The following is a 21052-nucleotide window of genomic DNA, read 5'->3' on the forward strand; positions in this document are numbered from 1 at the left end:
TTTAGCTGTATTTCAGCAGATTGACCACCAAAATACTGCCACACTTGAGGCCCATTGTTTCCCTTTCATCATTCTGTACAGTAGATACATTGTATTTATGCGGGTTCTGTGTTCTTCACTGGTCCCGCCAGCTCATTCCTCCAATTTCCTCTGTACTATTGTCGTAAAAACTAAGCGACAAACCCAATGTTTGGATTGTTGCATTGCCTATGGTTCTTTAAAGCAAACTGGCTGAGTTTTATCGGCTGGAGATTGGGATGGCTAGGAGAAGCTTCCAACTCTGAAGCCTAAATAATTGCTTTCTTCTTGTGTTTCTGTCACATGTGGCTGTAAACCTACTCAAAAAGAGGGTCCCTGAGGCCCTACTGTGACAGGCACCCACCCTCAGAAGGTCTACCTTGTCACATAGGAAAGGGTGACTTTCGCCAGGTAAGTACTACTGGGCAACAAGGAGCAAATGAGTCACTGGGAAGAGCCTGCACTGAGTATGGAGAGAAGACTAAGGCAGATCAGTGGAGAAAGAGTGCTCAAGTGGAGAGGGAGAGAGTGAGCGACGGGTGGTGGAGGTAAGTTTGAACCCTAGATGCGACAGTGAGAAAGCACACTTGGGTTCAACTAAAAGTAACCACAAGGCATAAAATAAGCAGTGTTGCATAGCAATTTGCTATGTAATTCTGTAGGTTTGCTAATCAAATGGATGCTTGTGTAGCAAAGTTAGCCATTTATGTTGCCCTCGTCAATGAAAGCGCATTGCCCTCAGTGCTGTCTTGACCCTCTGTTCTCTGTTCACTTTAACTGCTAATGCGGAGAAAGTGCAGCAGTAATCATTTCCTCCACTCTGAAGTGCCAAAGGTATGTGTGGGAGTGCTAGGCAAGAATTTATTTTTATTTTTAAATTGCAATCTAGAAATAATCAGGATGATACTTTTATTAAGCTTTATATAGCTTGTCTGGCAAAGACTGTTGTGTCAACTTTATATTTTTTTTTAAAAGACAGTCATACAATTCCATTCCTAAAATGTAAGTTGTTGCATAATGCATAATAACTGTATTGATACTGTAAAACACTGCATCATCTCATGCTTTACTGCAAGGTTTATGTTAGTGTATCTAAATTTCATAGTGCCAATTATATACATTTTGTTGGGGAAGATGCATCATATTGACGAGTGTACACTTTTGTAAATGATCACATGATCACATGACCACATGCTTTTGATGGCTAACCTAGTTATGTAAACTGCAGATTGCATACATCTTGTAACTGGTGCTCCAGCCACAGTCTGTTTGCCCACTGGCATAGTCTAGTAGATTTTATGAAGGGGTGAGTAGCATTTGCAAGACATGTTTGAAACTTTGACATTTACTACAGACACAGTAAATGGTAAATCAAATACAAGTTTAACTGTGCATGTCTGACCTCTGGGTGGCAGCAGTGTGCCAAACATAAAGTGGGTTTGTAGTGACATGCACCTTTTTACAGAAATTGCATGGGTCAATTGCATTTCACTTAGGTTGAATAGGTAAACTAAGTTACCCGACCTGTGGGTCTAGATGAAGGGTAAAGAATTTGCAAGGCCTCACTCCTCTCACTAATGTCTTATTTCAGCGGTTCGCAAAACTGCTGTATTGTTGCTCATTTCATGTCTTGGGTACAAATAGCTTATGCTGACATTAACTGTATTCGTAAAACATTGCTAATCAAATGGGGCTGTTTGCTAATTACAACATTTTAAATTAGCAAACTTTGCTAATCAGTTTTTGAAAACGAATATATGCCTGAACCACCTAAGTTAAAGTGTAGTGCAGCGAGGGGTGGGCACTGAAGTATAGAGGTAGTGCAATGATTATGGGGGTATGCCAGTTTCAAGATATCTTTTGGGGCGAGTACAAATTAGTGAAAATATTTTAGTGAATTACTTCAAGGGGAATTAAAAACAGTAAAATTCTATACAACTGACATTTATTTTACGGATGCTCTTGAAGCTTTAGTTTTTCGTCTGGAGGAAAATTAAGAGTATTTTGTCTACCACATGGTAACTCTTATTTTCCCCTAGTATGAACATTTAGTTTGTTATCCAGTGCCACTATGTAATAGAGAGACGTAATCTGGCACAGCTGACTTGTGGGAGTCAAAATGGGTTGGGTGCTGCAATATGCTTTAATCAACCATTCATCATGATTATCCTTTGCAAATTAGGTGCGAAGTAGCTTTCTATAGCTCAGAAGTCCAAATATAATGGTTTATGGGTTATTGAGGAATGTCTGCTTGCAATATTTGCAAACAAAGGGCAATTTCAATATCTGTACCCACATATATTGCTTTACCAACTACTGCTGTGCTTCTATTTTGATGATTTCTACTAGTGGTATATTAGGATGTAAACATTTTCCACACCGGCAGTTCAATGTTACCAATGCCAGATTTCGCTTGTTAAAAAAACCCTGATTTCTAACAAATGAAAAGTTAACTAACTTTACTGTATTTTATGCTGGGATTTGTGTTGCATGATATATCTTGGAGAATGTCACCTATTAAAAATATGTGAGCGTATTTTTAAATGGGCGAGGATCACTGTTTTGGAAGTTATGTTGACAATTTTTGACTTTTTATTTCAGAGTCCATACAGAACCGTTCTGAGAGACAATGCTATCCCTACGATCTTTGATCTGACAAGTCATCTGGGCCATCCATATAGCAGACATCGAAAGCGAATAAAAGAATTGGTATGTTTAAGTGTATATTTTATGTACTATTCATTGATGACATTTATGTCTTGTTTTATTATCACTTTCCATTATGTACCTTCTGTGCAAATCATTAAAAGAGAAAAGTTTGAAAGCAAAGAAGATCCAAAAGATTAAAAACACTTAAAAAGGGGAAGAACATGCACAAAGAATAAATGTTTAAGGGGACAAAATAAAATGGAGACCAAAGGAAAAGGAAAATCAAGAACATTAGGTTAAAAGGAAAGTTTGATTCATATGAACCAGTATCTCAAAGTGAATGAATGTACACAAATACTGCAGCTACAAATGTATCTCTTGATTATGATGCAAAAAGTAATTACATATTTATTATAAATTCACGAAGTGATTTGCACAAATTAGGCATTATTGCAGTGTAGAAATTTCAAATGTTCTCTGCATCTAGTTGAAGTACATCTTTAAATGTGTTTGTAACTATCAGAAGCCGAGCCAAACCCCCATTGCTTTAAGTTCTTATATTACCTAATTTGTGCTCCTAAAATAAGTAGTATTATGGCATTTTTGGTTCTAGCATACATTATTTTTTTTAAACCACAATGGAATGGTCCTGAGGTGTTGTGCCATTCGTATTCTGTGTTCAGGGACGGGAATGGGATCCTGTATTACTGACGACCCAGGCAGACGGAAAGAAGAATCATTGTTGTTGTCTTAATGGTGACCCACCAAACAGAAGCAAAAACCGTGATTGTGAAGGCACCAGTAATATGAGGAATCTGGCCCACCAAACAGAAGCAAAAGCAGTGATTTGAGAAAGCACCAGTAAGATGAGGAACCTGACCAAGGAGATCCAGGCAGCTTGAGGGCCAAAACTTGGCAGCCAGCCAACAAAGATTGCACCTGATATGGGGCTAGCGGAGGGGAGCAACCCAGGACAGCACAAGACTGAGCTGAGGTGGATTAGGGCTGACCGACAACACCTAGGTGAAGGAGCCTCCCTAACACAAGACGGTTAGTCCAGGAGGATTTAATAGGGAGGTAGCAGAGCAACAACCCAGAAGCAGTTCCACCATAGGACCACCAGTACAGCCCGCAAGGAGGACCAATAGGGTGACAAAGACCAGCCCAGGAAGGGATTCCAACAGCCATAGTAGAGCCTGGGAAGCAGGACAAAAGGGCCAGGGGCCTGTCAGTATGGCCAAACCTGGTCCCCAGCAGCAGCCCATCTTCATGGAAATCCTTCTGATAATGCCGGGGGGCAAACGCCTCCTCTCCAAACCCCAGCAATATTCAGGGGAAGTAAGAAACTCGCAAATCACTCAAATGCACTCAGGTCTGATAATGAGATTCTCATTTATTAAAGAAGATCGCTGCTGCATATGTGTAAAACCAAACACGGGCGTAAATTGCCCAAATGCGTCATGATTACATAATTACATCGAATGGTCAGTATCTGATTACATGCATACATTACAGCAAGCTGCTAAGAAATGCATGTGCGTTCATCAGACATCTTTACCGTCTGCAGGCTTTATCATGTCAACACACTTCATAGGGCTTAAAAAATATTAGTACCCTGATGTACAGACATGTGCTTCTTATGCAGTTTAATCAACGGCACCCTTGTGAAGCCAACACGAAATTACAGCTGCCACCAGCTTACTTCATAACACACTTGTAGGGTAAAGAAATCACCGTTGGTCAAAATGGCGTCCTTAAAAAGAAAAGCATCCCTGTCCTAGGATCCTTATGATTGCAGTGACAGGATGACTTCTCTTCATACAAATAGTCAAATATCCGGCAAACCAGCAGGGAAAAAGCAACAAGTTTGGTCCCTTTTTAAAATGGGATAGAACCCCAAATTTACAATTCTATTCTAACCCATTTGATTGCTAATCCATCTAATCCTGTGGTCCCCAACCTCTTGTGTGTTATGGGCAAAATGTGCATATGAAATGAAATGGTAAGAAACATCCATTCTTCAGCGGAGCATATCGGTGCACCGTTGGCATTAAAATGATTGCTACATAAATTAGAAATGTAATAAACATAAGACTGCTAACAGAATATTTTAATTTGCAATACTTAACAGTACTTAACAGTTATCTAGACCATGTGTAATCCTAGCAAAGGAAGTTTGCAAGGCCATAACCTCATTTGACAGTAAGTGGTTAGTTACAGGAAATGAGGAAATTGAGTGGTCAAAAGGACATTTTTTAGACCGATGGGAACAGTCAAGGTGTTAAAAAATGTAGTAGGGCTAAATAAACATTACCAGGAGCTTCAGGTTCTCAGGCAAAATATTTGTAGGAAGTTTAGTACACATATTTGGACTGTAAAATTGGTCACAAATGGCACACTGATTTTCAAGTGTTGAGTTACTGCCTGGGTATTTCCTCAGATCTTTAGTGGCAAATGGTGCATTTCTAAGCATACGAGACCAGTAATACTGTTCCTCAGTCATTCATTAGTGTATTATGAACTGTTTTCTCTTCAGGAATGTTATGCATTTCCGATTGAACAAAGAGTGATCACTATCCTCGAGTTTATTTTCCAATGGCCAGGGGCAGACACCAAGAAGATGTCCGACAACCAGAGTGGCTGATTGGCATTGCCTAAACCCAACAAGAAATTAAACGATTTTCACTTAAAACTCTCAAACAGTTTAGAGGCCCCAAAGGAAATGTCAGTTGCTTGAGCGTTTGTTGAAACTATCTGAGACAGAGATATCCGCAAACAGCATCCCCCAGTTCAAGAGCTCCAGGTTGTAGTAAGAATGTCTTATGGTTTTGATGCAGAATGTGGAATCTCTAAATTAAAATGTAACCCTGATTTAAAGAGTGGTGTGTACATGGCTGACCAGATTTATAGTTTCAAAGGGGCATGTAAAAAACATTTTTGTATTGATTTTATTGAGAAACAGTGGGAGCTTTTAGAGTGGGGCATGTGTTCAACTGACATTAAGTTGTCTATGTTGAATGCAGCTGTCGAGATTGGCATTATGCCATCTCCTTAGCCAAGTAATCCTTGGATCACCAGCCCATCATGGTTGTAGGCCAATTTCCTTACTGGACATTGTTAGGAAGATATTCTCCAAATAATAGTTGCTCAGACTGGAGGAGTTGGCTCAAAGTAATAACTTGAAGCCCTCCCAAGCGGGTGTCGGAGGAGGGCTTAGTATAGTGGAACACACCACGGTCATTCGGCCACAAACAATTGTGCCACGACCAAAACGTATGCATGCATTGTTAGCATGGGCTTGTTAGACGAAAGCACATGGGAATGTGACAGTACTCACCCTTCTAATCCTAGGCTACAATTAGAGAGGTTCTATAGACATGAATGCTATGAGGAACTGTGGGTACACCTACATTTGTGAACTGCTAATGAGGATAGGCTTTGAACTGTGGCTCCTCCAGGAGCAATGTCCTGAGCTGGGCTGCCTTGAAGTTTAAAGCCTGCTAGGTGCTTTATTGGGGTAGTGGGGTATAGTGGTGTGGGGGGCTGGATTCCTCTTGGGCTAAGGCTGGGCTCTTCTGGAAGTTAATTTATGTAATCCATCCTTTTCAGTCATTCCCGATCTGGACTGCTGTTAAGGAAACCTGTTAACAGAGGGAAGTGGGAAGATCTTTCGGGGCTTGACTGGTGTAGAGTCTGCTCACCAGGTTTCTTTTTAGGTCTACTATGTTGTGTTTACACCCTCTAGCAGGCCAGATCGGGTGTTATCGGCCAGCGGCCCGAGTGGTCTCAGGCCTATAACACCCGATCGGCACCCCCGGAGAGGGTGTTAAGGCCATTAGCAGCCCGGGTTAAAAAAGCGGTAACCTGGGGTGTTAAAAAAAAAAAAGGCATTTTCATTCATTGAACGGGACGCAGGCTACAGGCAGGGGAAGCAGCCTCCAGGTTCCATCGAACGCAGGCTGAGATTACCAATTTCTGCCTACGAACCTAGGAACCTGATTGGCTGCCCACCCACTCCTATTCCCCACCACCCCCCTGGTTGCTAATGGGCGTTATGGCCCTTTTCATGAAGTGATTGCTGTTTATTGGCTTTTTATCCCCCAACAAAGTAATTTGACAGAAATGTGAAAAGACGTGTTTAGGGCAGAAGTACATTTTTGCCTTTTGGGTCCCCTAAACTTTGTGCTGGCTTCCTTTTTTATGCATCTCCTGAAGTCCACCTGCCGCCTGATGTGCTGTCCCTAGTAGCCTAAATGGCTAACAGAGCTGGGGTTCTTTTTAAGTACCCCAAATTGGCTCCATGGTGATTCCATTAGACTGACGGTATGTTGGGGGCTGTGAATTTCGATTTGGCTACACCAGGTTTGTAGCCACCTTCATCGCATTAGTAGCCAAATGCACCCAAGTGGTAGCCACATGGGTTGTAATGCATATTTTAAGCCCTGCTCTATACCTTTTTGTTTTGGGCCCCCCTTTGCCCATGTGAACCACAAGACATGGTCAAAATGGCATTAAGGCTGATGTAGGCTCTTCCTGAGCCCACAAGGGCACCCTAGATTTTGGTTTAAACTGGTGTAGACTGCTCTTTTTTTTCACTTAGTTTTTTATTTGCATTTTGGGAAATGAATAACACATCATTTCTTACAACCATTTCCAACAAAAGTGGTCCTCCCCTGCCCCCCCCCATCTTTTAGTGCATTCAGGGAACAAACGTTCAATCAATGTAGAACCTCTCAGGGATGGATGTTCAGAGCTCAATATTAAGTTGAGTGGACTGGAGTGTTTTAGATTGGAACAAACATATACTCGTGGAGACCATGCGCCAAGTGGTGATTCATCAATGCCTGTTTAATGCTACTTCAAGGAATAAATAGTGCACCTCTGATAACGCGTATTTCGGCCACTTGCCTTTATCAAATCAGGGCTCATTACATCAAATATCCATGGTCTTTGTATGTTGCCATGTAATACATGGGTTAGATCCTGCAAAAACAGCATCCTATTCATCCGCGTTGGATTTTCTCTTGCGTGTTTTAGATAGGCACCCCTCTATTAAGTCATCACATCGCTGCTCCTCTGCCCCTTCCCAACTTCACCGTCAGTCTCTAACACCCTCCAACTTGGACAACAGCAGCCCCCATTCCTGCATTTCCGTCTTGTGGGCATTCTCCCCACCTTCCAGTGTTGGGCCACTGCCAGTCGTCTGGCCCGTAACATAGCCTCACACACCCTAGGTGGTCGGGACTCCCAACAGTATCTGGAGCGGGTCGAGGGCAAGCTGAGTTCCCACAAGGTCCAGCTAAGGAGCTCCTGCTAGAAGATACACATTCTGGGACATTGCCACCACATGTGGGCGAGGGAACCCACCAGACCACAACCTCTGGGGCACATTGGTGAGGCGCCCGCAAACATTCTTGAGATTTCTAGTGGGCACCTATGCCACCCGTGCAGTAGACTGCTCTTTAAAGTCCTATAGATGTCCCTAGATACACACAGTGTGGGTGGGCCAGGGAGTTTGGCAGTTTTTAGGGATAGCCTGATCGACAAAACCTTTGTGTGTTTGACTGTTGATGTTTGGAGGGCTGGTTTATGCCTGCCCTTGAGTGAATGCGTTATCTGTGGTAGACCTGTTAATTCAGCAGATTCTGTTCCTGAAGTACAGTAAGTTGGTGTTGAGAAGCTTGGCCATAGTGGATGCACCCTGGCCACCTGGTCCTTGTTCCAATCTCATCTGCTGGTGAACTACACTCCTTGGCTCTTACTTAGCTTCCTGTCATTCTGCTGGCTGGCTAACTGGTTGGACTGGCTGTTATTTGCTGGGACATCATCCTAACCTGTAGTGTTGCCTCCTCGGAAACACCTTCTGGCCCAAGTGTCTTAAGGTGGGGAGCCTTCCTAGCCTTAGTCGCAATCATGCCTTTGTCTCAGTCTTCTTTGATGCAGAGTTTTCTGTGTCATGGGTCAAATCCAGAAAGCCAAAAAAGCCCATTACAACTCTCAAATCCTCAACTGTGAAAACCCCAGCAAGGAACTCCACAGGATCATTTCTGAATTCACCAAACCATCATGTACCACCACCCAATCAACCCCATCTCAGTCACTCTGCGACTCACTCTCTCTCCACTTCTACGCCACTGCTTTTGAAAGAACAAATTCTCTAATCAACAAACTGGACCTCTTGCACCCACCACGTAATGGAATCCACCCTACCTGCCAACCCACTGCATGCAACTGCAACCCAACCGAATTTCGACTCGTTCACACCAATATCAACTGACCAATTTCTCAAACTTCTTTCTGCCCGGAAACCATCCGGCTCCCCGCTAGACCCCTGCCCAGCCTCAACCCTAAAAGAAATATTTGCATCTTACCTGCGCAGAAGAATACGCGAGAACTATCATAAACGACTCGCTCTCCTCAGGAATTTTTCCTGACGCGTTCAAAACTGCTCATGTCAAGCCTTTTCTAAAAGAAAAAAAATTCCTTCCCTCAACCCTCTCGACCCCAAAAACTACTGCCCCATCTCAACCACCAGGTTCCTTGCTAAACTCATCGATTGAACCGCTTACTCCCAACTAAATGTTTTTGTCGAAGCCAACAATCTCCTAGACCCCGCTCAATCAGGTTTCAGACCCTGACACGGAACCGAAACCACCCTGACCTCAATCTGGGATGACCTTAAAAACACTGCAGACTCTGCGGGATACGCTGCACTAATCCTTCTTGACCTATCTGCCGCCTTTGACGCAATCAACCACTCAATCCTCCTCAACCACCTCCACTCCCTAGGAATCTGTGGAAACGATCGCAAGTGTGTAGCATCCTTCCTCAACAATAGGAACCAAATGACCCTCTTCTCCTCCTTTGCTTCCGCCGCCCGGCCAGTCAATACCGGAGTTCCACAAGGAGCGTTCCTATCAGCCCTCCTGTTCAACCTATATATGTCCACCCTCCTATGAATAATCCGCTTGCACAATATCCTATGCTATTACTATGCCGACGACACCCAACTAATCCTAAAACTCATTAACTCAAAACCCAGCTCCCAGCCCGACCTCGCTGCCTGCCTCCTTGACAATGATCACTGGTTGACCACAAACCACCTCCTTTTAAACCCCACCAAAACTGAAATCATGGTGTGTGGCAACACCAATCTTCTTCCGCACCCTCTACCCTGGCCATCATCAATGGGCAGTCCCTGACAACCTCAACCTCAGTAAAGAACCTTGGATGCACCTAACCCTCTCGCACCAAGTCAACGTCGGCTCTAATTCCTGCCACTGCCACCTCAAAATTCGTAGGCGCATTTTTCCATTCCTCTCCTTTCCCAACAGACTAGCTGCTGTCCAATTATAATGTCGAGACTGGACAATGCTAACTCCCTCTACCTGGGAGTCCAAGCATACCACCTGATTAAACTACAAAGAGCACAAAATTCTGCAGCCAAACTGCTACTAGCACTTGGCCCAAGAGATCACACCTCCCCAGCTCTCAAATCTCACCACTGGCTGTCGGTTGGCCGAAGGGTGACCTTCAAAACCTTATGCATCTTTCACTGAGCAATGCATAAAACCGGACCTCAATACCTTCAGGACAAGCTAAAACCCTACCATCCACTGCGTACTCTCAGATCAAGCTCTGCCCACCTCCTAGAGATACCAAACACCAACGCAGTCCGACTAGGTGGATCATCATTCTCAGCCTTGGGCCCCCACCCTGTGGCACTTACTTCCACCCCACATTCGACTCCCCGAAGACCTCACGTCTTTCCGCAAATTACTAAAAACGTGGCTCTTCCCTTAAAAATCGACTTAGCACAAACAGAATAAACAACCACAATAAACAGAAACCCAAGGTTGTTGAACAAAGATAACAATCCAGCATAGAGACCCGATGGAACAATCAGAAAACTAAAACGGCCAGTGTAAATAAAACTGATAAACTGAGTAGAACGGATGAAGTGGATGGAACGGATGAAGTGGATGGTACGAGAGAAAAATTGGATGGAACGGAGGAAGAGGGGGGAATAGAAGAAGTATCCTGAACAGATGAAATGTAAGGAACGGATGACATGTAATGAACGAATGAAGTAGACTAAACGGAAAAGTTGATTGAATGTATGGAAAGGATGGAGTGGATGGATAAAGGAATGAAATGGATGGAAAGGGTGAATGATTGGAACGGAGAGCTGGTTGGACTGAATCTACTGGTCAGAACGAACGGATTGAATGGAGTGGATGGAGCAGACGGAGTGGATGGAGCAGATGAAACAGATGGAACGTAGTGGACGTACTGGCTGAAATGGATGGAACGGAGTGCTAGCTGGAGTGGAAGCACTAGCCGGTATAGATGGAACCGACAGAACGAATGGAGCAGACGAAACTGATGGAACGGAATGGACGTACTGGTTGGAATGAATGGAACGGATGGTATAGATGGAACAAAAGGGATAGATGGGACAAATGGAAGTTGGAACAGATGGAGCATATGGGAACGGAAGAAATGGATGGAACGGAAGCAGTGGATGGAACGGAAGCAGTGGATGGAACGGAAGCAGTGGATGGAACGGATGCAGTGGATGGAACGGATGCAGTACATAAATCTGGATGGAATGGATGAAACACGTAGACTGGATGGAACGAACGGACTGGAAGAAACAGACGGAGTAGATGGTAGGGATGGAGCGGATAGAACGGATGAGTAGATTGAACGGATGAGACGAACCAGCAGATTGAACAGATGGGACAGGATGAGTAGATTTAACGAATGGAACAGATGAAAAGGATGGAATAGATGGAACGAATAGAGTGGATGGAACGGAGGCAGTGGATGAACCGGATACAGTAGACGGGAGGGATGGAGTTCATGAAACAATTGGAGTGGATGGAACGGACGGAGTGGGCGGAACACACGGAGCGGATCGCATGAATAGGAAGGATGGAATGGATTGAACACATTAAACGGATGGGAAGGATGAAACGGGTCTACGGAATGGATAGAATAGATCATGTGGATGAAGGGTCGAGTGGATGGAATGGATAGAAGGACTAGTAGATTAAATGGTTGTAACGGACGAAATGGATGAACAGACGAAGTGGAATGAATGTACATAGTAAATAAAACGGATAGAATAGATGGTGTAGATGGAGTGCTCAATCTCAAGCGCTTTACTGATAACCACCGTACCACACTACCACGCTTACTCTCTCCTATACACCACCACTCGACTAGAACACAGCGATACTATGATACATTCGGTATAGCTGTTTTCATACGAACACCCGCCACATACTCCCCATCATCCTAATTAAACACAGCTAGCTGAGCACACACCACTAGCTTAAGCGTCTCCTCCGGCCTAATGCAGCCAGAAATCAGTCTCGGTGTCCACCCTCCAGAATGAACACGCATACCACCACCCCACCACCACACCTACCGCTAAGAAGCAGCTATCATGCAACTGCCACACCAGCTGCACACCTATCCGGTGCACCCACGCACCTTATGACTCTCTCTCTACTGACCTGAACGACGGTTCCCGAGGGCGTTCAACCTACCAGCGCTTTGAGATCACCAATGATACATAAGGCGTTATATAAATGACAAATAACATAACATATGCTCAGTTATCCTGCTTGTTGCTCGTCGCATTGATCTTTGAGTCGTGGATCTGAGTCTCCCCCACTTCAGAGGGCATGACTGCTGCTAGCCAAGCCTAAACGTGATCCCTCTTCTTCAGACAATTATGGGCCCGAATTGCTACTTCCTGCTCCATTAGTACTGAAGTTGCGGGACAGTAAACTTCCAATACTTTACAGTAGGCTGTGTTCTCAATCCTAAACCAGCTCTTCATGGCCTGCCGGTTCTTGAACCCTCGACTACTGCTCTTCTTTAAATGGGCCTTGCACCTCTGGGGTAAAAGGAACTCTTACCTCAGTCGTCGTTATAAACCCATAAAACCGGTGGAATTTGGCCACTTTGACTGATTGATTGGGCTCTTTAAACTCCTAAATGACTTAGTATGCTACGTACGTGAATTGATTCAGTGCAAAGAGGGTTCCTAATTTAATGTTTACCAAATATTTAATATGAAACGCACAGTTCTCATATGTGGCAAAATAAGTGCTGATTTATGGAAAACCGAGAATCGGAAGTAATATTCTGTGAACAATATAAAAGGAAATGTTTATCCATGTCATATTGGATGGATTTTGTTTGCAATTTTTCAAATGATATTTGAACTTTTTGTAATGATTTTAGAGGTTGTATTTCCCCAACCCTTTCACGTCAAATGTTCTTACTTTTTCATTGCACAATGGCTTTGTTTTTAATGGAATTTGTATACACTGGTTGTTGGTTTTCTCGTATGTGAGTGTCGTGAGTGTTGTATGACTGTAATTGTCTTTACTTTTTAGTTTGGGCTATTGGTGTTACTTGCCACATCTATTGCATTATAGTACATATAGCAATGAATGGCACATGGAGAGAGACACACACCCAGTAGGTGGTGTTTGGTTATTTCCCCACCCATTGACTGCCCTTGGCCATGCGAATCCATATGGGTTTCCCAACCCAATTCGTGCCCATTATCGCCCAAACACCTTCTCATGGCAACTCTTTAAGTTCATTTTAATCAAGCCTTATCATCAAAGTTTGCACTTGAAGGGCCTGCCAGTGTTTTTTTCAAAACCGTCTTCTGGGAGTTAATGACTTAATTTGAGTTTCAAACCCGCTACTGGTGTAATAAAAATGTCTTACCAGGTCTCCAATCAGACACTCGTTTTATAAGCACTATGCTTGTCCTTCACTGAAGCCCCTTTAAATGCAAGCATTGGCAAAGCCACCCTTTTTTGACTTGCTTATGTGTATTAGGCATTTGCCAGGCATTAGATACCTAGGTACTCGCATCATTTTGCACCTGCTACCGTCAATGGTCAGTTAATACTACTAAGACTGCGCCTGAAAAGTGCCCTTTTCATGCTTCCACAAAAGCCCAAACTGTTGGCACTGCCAATGCTTGTTGTTCTTGGTGAAGTACAAAAGAAACGACCCGCCAGGAAGTATTTACATGGAAAGAAATACTTTCTTTAAACTTGTTTATTGTGGTGGTGGCAGAAACACTCAATTCTGTAATGATGATAAAAAAATCAAAAATTCATATTTCTGTACCTTTTTTTAAATTAAAGGTTTTTTAAATTTAGCAAATGTAAATATCACTCTAAATAGGCAAATATGCACGTCATTTTGTATGAGTTCAACAATGGATATATATAGTACGATATAAAACAAAAATATAAGCATGATTGGTTCCTATTTTGGCATTTACTAGAAGAAAGAAATACATGAATGGGAGTACCATTAGTTATAGGTTTGCAGGGTATATTCTAACATCATAGCCCTTGCTATCTAGCTAATCTTTGACATGGCCTGAAAAACTAATCCTGGAACAGGGGTCTACGTAGATCACAGTAGTGTGTGTTATCACTGCCACACATCTGTGTGCCGAGAGTGCGTCACAGGAGGCTGTACATTTCAGTGGTTAAATATTCATGTTCTGCCTTCCTCACGACCAAACAAAATGGGGCGACCGCTGAGTACCCAAAGATAAAATGGATATGTAAAAACGGCTCAAAGTAGTGGCTAATTAATCAAATGTAACAACCGTGATTGCAACTAAGAAATGCACCTTATGCCCAAAAGAGTTTCTCCAGTGAGTCCTCCTCAAAAGGAAGAAGAAGGTCACCAACGCCATCACTAAACCTTAGTCTCCTGAGTGGTTTCTCTATATAATCGGTGATAATACCCCCTGATTAATGCACTCACCCTCTGATATAGGCGGTGCTTCTTCGTGGGATGGACCTAGGACTCCCTTGTCATATATATCACAGGCCTGGAGAAGTGCCCAACGTGAAGGGCTTCATGTGGGATGAAAAGAGAAGAACGGGGACATTTAGAAGAGAAGGTCGAAGCACGAGATTCACAGAATGCGTCAGCTCCCCTATCTATCAGAGCGGTACCTACCTTAAGTATTGTCATCACCCGGCCTAACAGTCTGGGGAAATGGCACACCGCTCTATATGCAGAAGAATTTGTCTCATATCCGAAAATGGTGCTCATCAATTTGCTAGCCCCCGAGTCTATTGCCCACGATCTATATGGGCAGAACAACATTAAGTGTTTCTGCCACCACCACATTAAACAAGTTTAAAGATTGTATTTCTTACAATAAAAATACTTCCTGGTAGGGCATTTCTTTCGTATTCTGCTTGTACTACCACGGCCCTGGCCAGAGTTGGGACGCCCACAAGTTTACTGTTGTTCTTGGTGGCCCATGTTATATTTATTTATTTATTTATTTTTTAAAATTATTTTATTCAACCAAACAACAAAACAAACCAAATATGCAGTGTAATTTATGACAATTCAATTAAGCACATTTTACAATATAAACACTGCTCTCCCAGTCCCACCCCCCCCCTTTATGAGCCTGTTTGTTCTTTGCATTCAATATCTGCTCCGTGTGGCAGTGTTTCGCTGCCCTCAGATTCTGTTGGATCCAGTACTACTCCAAACATTTCAGCTATCAATAATTTCCATGCCATGAGGGAGCCCATTTCTTCATCCCCACTCATGTTACTAGTATCTTGCCACACCATTGCTTCCGCCTCCGCCCATTTTTGTAGGTCTTTCCACCAGGCCTCCACTCGTGGCTTATGGCACTTCTTCCATCCCAAAGCAATCCTTCGTTTTGCAAGCACATATGCCAAATCTTTCAATTTCCCCACATGTTTAAGTTTTCGTGCTCTGGGATACCCTCGTAGCAAACAGGCCCAGGCCGTGTCTATTACGAGTGTGACCCCCTTCCCCGCTAGCTTTTGTGCCACTTCGCCTCAGAAGCATTTCATTACCGGGCACGACCAAAACATGTGTATCATGTCGGCATTCTCCTCATCACACTTAGGGCACGCCTGGCGCCCAACATTTCGGAACTTTGATATTCTCAGGGGGGTCATGTAAGCCCTGTGCGTTATATATAGCTGTATCTGTTTGAACCTGGCATTTCTTGACACCTTCTTGTGATATCCCAAAGCACGTTCCCATATCCCATCCTCCATCGGGGCTCCCATCTCCATTTCCCATTCAAGTCTCAAATGCACCAAGTCCTTCCCAACCTTAGTCATCAGCATCTCATACAATCTAGAGACCTCATGCCCCCCTCTGATATGTCATATATTACCCCAACAGTAGCATCCGGTTCCTCTGTCAAAATAGTTTCAGGCCACATACTTCGAATCTTCTGCACTATTCCATGATAAGTAACATATTGGCCTATGTGTAATCCCGCTTCTTCCCCCAGTCCTTCAAAATCCATAAAAGTCCCATCTTGCCAAATGTCCCCCAACGTAACTAGTCCCACTGATTCCCAGTAGGTCCTAATAATTACCCTCGGGTGCTTATCTCCCTTTGCCAGTGCGACCAACAGTATCTGCGGGGCACATGGAAAAGGGTCCCCCATCATCCGGCAAGCTCGACGCCACATATTCCACCCCAACAACATCATTCCAGGGCGCTCCCTCATTTCTGAGCTAGCTACCCAGATCATTTCCCGCAAGTAGAAAGGAGTACAGTTCCGCCCAAAACAACCTATGTTCAGGGGTCTCTTCATCAGAGAGCCACTTAGCCACATATTTCAGTTGCGCCGCTACATAGTAAGCCTCAAAATTAGGCAGTTTAATACCGCCTTTCTCGTAGAAGTTCTGCAGCTTCCATAATGCAACTCTATTCCGGGTACCATGCCACAGGAATTCCCTGCACATACTATTCGGCTTAACAAAAAACTTCTTAGGTATCATATATGGAATATTGTTAAAATAATGTAAAAGCCTAGGTAGGACCACCATTTTAAGCATTGCACTTCGGCCCATCATTGCTAAGGGCAACCTCTCCCTAAACCCCATGCATTTCCGATTTTCCCAATGGCTATTTCAGTATTACACTTATGTTCCTCCTCTGCCGTGTGATACACATCTATCCCAAGGTAGCGGAAGGAGCTCGCTGCCCACGGTATCTGTAGCACCGGCAATCTTTCTACAGGGATTCCCACATAGCTACCCAGCGGGAATATGCTGGATTTCTGGGGGTTCAACGTTATACCGGACAGCCTGGCATACCTCTCCAACACCTCCAATACATAATGAAGATTTTCTTCCGGGTATTTCAGATATAGTAACAAATCATCTGCATACAAGGATATTAAGTGTCTTTCCCCTCCCACCTCAATACCGATTGGATCATATTGTTGCCTGAGGTATATTGCTAAGGGCTCCATGGCTACAATGTAAAGCATCGGGGACCAGGGGCACCCCTGCCTAGTACCTCTGCCAAGCTGCCATCTCTCAGATATCACTGAACCTGTTCGAACTCTGGCCAACGGTTCACTATATAGCATCTTAGCCCATTTAATATAACATGGCCCTACTCCATATCCACCTAGGGTCGCCAACAACCACTGCCACTCAACAGAGTCGAACGCTTTAACTGCGTCCAATGACACAATCGCCATTTCACCTTCATTGCTGCACCCCCCCATTCGACAACTCGATGGAGTCGTCTTTGATTGTGAGTTATGTTCCTGCTCGGGACATAGCCCGTTTGATCTGGGTGAATTAACTTGCCAATTACTCTCCGCATTCTGTTTTCCAGGACAGCTGTCAGTATCTTACTGTCCTGGTTCAGCATCGACAAGGGCCTGTAGGAGCCATAACTGTGTCCTGGTTTATTGGGCTTGGGGAGTGGTATTATGATCGCCTCCCTGAGCGACTCCGGCAGCCGTCCCACCTCAAACGCCTCGTTAAGCATTTCTAGCATGGGGGGGAGCACTTCCTCCCCATACACTTTATAAAATTCACTAGGAAACCCGTCTGCTCCTGGACCTTTGCTAGTGGGTAACTGCCTTAAAACCCCTTTCAGTTCCTCCAAAGTAATCGGTGCATCCAGCTCTTCGCTCTCCTCGTCACTTATCTTGGGCAGACCTATATCTTCTAGTGTTTTGTTTATCTCCTCCTGGCTGCCCCCCTCTCCATCCTCACATAACACCTTGTAGTATTCCGCAAATTCCCTATTTACACCTTCCTGGGTGTCTACCGTCTCGCCATCTCCGTTGGTTACAGTCCAAATCGGGGATCTAGGGGTTTCGCTCTTGTACAACCACGCTAGAAGCTGGCCCGTTTTATCTCCTCCCGCATGCTGCCTCTCTATATACTTTTTATAATTGAGGTTACAGAGCCTATCCCAGTATTCCGCGCACTGCTGCTGTAATTTGAGTACTACTTCCGTATCAGCCCCGCACCCTTCTAACACTCTTTCCAGCTCGATCTCTGCTTTTTGCAGATCAGCTAGAACTCCACCCTGCAATCCCTTCGACTTAGCAGTGGCAACCCCACGCATCACAACCTTAAAGGCTTCCCATAAAGTACCCGCAGACTGCACACTACCAGTATTCACCTCAAAATAAGTAATAATCTCATCTCTTATGTCATCTCTAGAGACTGGATCTTTGAGCGCTTCTGCCCGGAGGCGCCATGTCGGTATCCGCTTCCTCGGGGGGCAATAACTGGAGTGTTGTCTTTCATTCTTCACTTTCTTTCTCCCCTCATATTTCTTTAACTTTAAGCTCGTGCCACATTTATACACCATCCAGAAGGCTTGTCAGTTCCTTTTCTGCTTCCAAACAGCTTAGATCTTCTCATGTCTTCTCCCGACTTTTATACTGTTCTTCCATGTTCTTTGATCTACTTGCTGTTCATCTTGCTCCTCTTCATTCTGTCTATCACTCATATGTTTGTGTCCTCTGCCTCCTGTCCCCTCGGGCTTCTATCGCAACTGCACTCTCTTCAATGGTTGTCTTTTGAATCTCGAATGCTCTTTCTTTTCCTCTGTATTGCCTTTAAATACCTATGTGGCCTAACTCCTCGTTATCTCATTCTTTCTATTCCCCCCACACGCTCCCTCATTTCATAATCCCTCTTTCTTCCATCAGTTCCACGCCTCCCTTGTGCCTCTCCCGTTTTCGTTCCTTTTCTTTGTTGGCACCACACCACTGGAATGCCCTCCTCTTTTCTTTGCATTCTATCTCATCCTTTCCTATTTTCAAAAATAGACTGAAGGCCTACCTCCTTTCTACTTGATATGTTGGCTTAGTTATTTCGTACTCATTTTATTGTGCTGTCGATTATGTTACTGAAGCTCTTAGGCGTTAAACGCTATAGTATTACAAATAACTTCAAATCGCTGTGCAATGCGTAGAGTGCAGACTGTATCAGAATTGTCCCTGGACCTAGTAACCTAGTATGATAGCAACCTCGTCTGTCTCCTCCTCCTCCCTCCCCTTACTGGTTTTTTCCTCCCAACCCCCTCCAGCAGTATCTGAAATGTCGTCAGGCCTAATATGATAGTCGCTTGTTTTGTTCCTCCCCTACCTTTCTGCACCCCTCTCCCTCACCTCTTGTTTTTTTTCCGGCTCTACCAGAAATGTCGTCAGGCCTAGTTCGGTAGTCGCCTGTCTGTTTCCATTTCCTTTCCACTCTCCCCCTCCCTTCCTTAGCTATGTTTTGGCTCTTGCACTATCTGAAATGTTGTCAGGCTGAGTACGATAGTTAATTTCACATCCTTACAGTTCATGGCCTGTAAGAATGTCATTGTTTTTTCCCTTGTTCCCTCCCTTGCCTTGAAGCGCTTTGAAACACATTGTGTATATGCGCTATATAAATAAACTATCATATATTCGGGTTGACCATAAAGAAGAAAATATATAACGAAAGTGACACAAAGAATTGTAAAGAAATTATATTTTGGAAAGTTATGACTGCGTGTGAGGGATGTGTTCAACCCATGCTATGTACTGGATGTGGTACTATAAATTGGAGCACCATTGGCTCACTTTATTGCCAGCGGTGCCCCATTTGTCACCTTGTTTGGCAACATCGCCTGTTTTAAGATGCGTTGTATCACTCATCTGGCCTTTTATGATCTTAGTGCACCTTTTCAGAAGAAGGTAAAAAATTATTACTCCACACAGAATCTTTGTTCTACAGATGGCACCTGCTCACATTACCCATTATCGGCACAATCAAGTGGGTGGCATTACCTTCTCCATTGAGGTTTCTCGCCTCTTGAATGCTCTGTTTCTTGAGCTCATAAACGTCAATTTCTGCTTCTGTAAAGCCTGGCAGAGCTGGTTTTTCTCCTGCTGAGTGCCAAGGCTTCTTGATCTGGGTCCTTTTGATCACTTTGCTAAGAAGCCTCTGGGTAATCATGTGCTCTAAATCTCCAATTCAAATCACACATGATGTTCCATGGCTTTATGGAGGAGCTGGTGCTCTGAAATAATCCACCTCTATCAGTCAACCCAAATACTTTACTTTGCCAGGCTGAATGTTTTACTTGCTGAATGAACTTGATTTAAAAAGGATAGTTAATTTACTCCCGAATAGTCTGCCAGTGCCGCTAATCTGATTCGAACTAGGGTTGCAGTCACTCAGCTCTTTGGTCAGACGGAGGTCGCTATCCTCATATAGGAAAACGATCCTGGAATTGAGCCTCCCCCACACCCCCCCACGGTTCTAGATATTCTGAAAGTGAACACAATAATCAGGAAGCACTGAGGGACCGAATTGTAGATGCCTGGAAGTCTGAATGTAAAGCGTTATTGGAGGAAATGGGTTTAGATCAGTAAATAAGGAACCCGCAAAAGATGAAAATAAAGCTGAGAAGGCTGGACTGGGTTGAGACCATAAACGGAGGTTCGCACATAAAGTCTGTCTCATTATTAAGTGGGAGCAAAGAACTATTAACCAAGTGCCAAAGTACTTGGTGAAATTCCCCTCAAACAAACCTAGCAATGTGATTGAGATTGAGGCTGAACATTCTCCCGACTAAAGAGGTTTTGGGGTATAGGCGGGTCAAGATGGTGGACTCCTCTATAGCCAGGTTCTGCATGACCCACCTGGAAACAACTAAACGTCTGCTCATGGAATGTGAGGCCTTACAGCTAACAAGAGGGACGTTTTTGAGTGAGATTGTCCAAGAGTATAGGTACTTATCGAAAGATGAGTGGTGGGAGGGTGCCATACTGGGAGAAAGAGTGAAAGTGGTTTTGGCAGTAGCCAAGTTCTTTATGGAGGTACTGAGGCTCAGGATACCTTCTTCTTGTCAGTTTTGTTTGATTGTTCGTCTGTCTTTGCTTAGTTTCACATAGTGATTAAGCTTAAATTAATAGCGAGGGAATCTGGAGCGGAAAGGTGATGAGAAAGGAATTTTTGTACAACTACAAGATGTATGTGATGTGGGAATGGAGGGAGGGAATTCGGGTCTTTTTCATTAAAGG

General features: G+C 43.9%; 1 protein-coding gene across 2 annotated transcripts in view; it reads left to right on the plus strand.

Moving 5' to 3' along the window:
- THAP12 (THAP domain containing 12) overlaps positions 1 to 21052 on the plus strand; it is a 142661-nt gene that overhangs the window by 78985 nt on the left and 42624 nt on the right. For both annotated transcript variants that reach the window (XM_069640047.1, XM_069640048.1), the window contains exon 3: positions 2620 to 2727. In XM_069640047.1, coding sequence (XP_069496148.1) covers positions 2620 to 2727 — 108 coding nt within the window. The remainder of the gene's footprint in view (positions 1 to 2619; positions 2728 to 21052) is intronic.

Source organism: Ambystoma mexicanum, chromosome 7q (assembly GCF_040938575.1).
Source record: "Ambystoma mexicanum isolate Mex_15411 chromosome 7q, UKY_AmexF1_1, whole genome shotgun sequence".
Classification (NCBI taxonomy): domain Eukaryota; kingdom Metazoa; phylum Chordata; class Amphibia; order Caudata; family Ambystomatidae; genus Ambystoma; species Ambystoma mexicanum.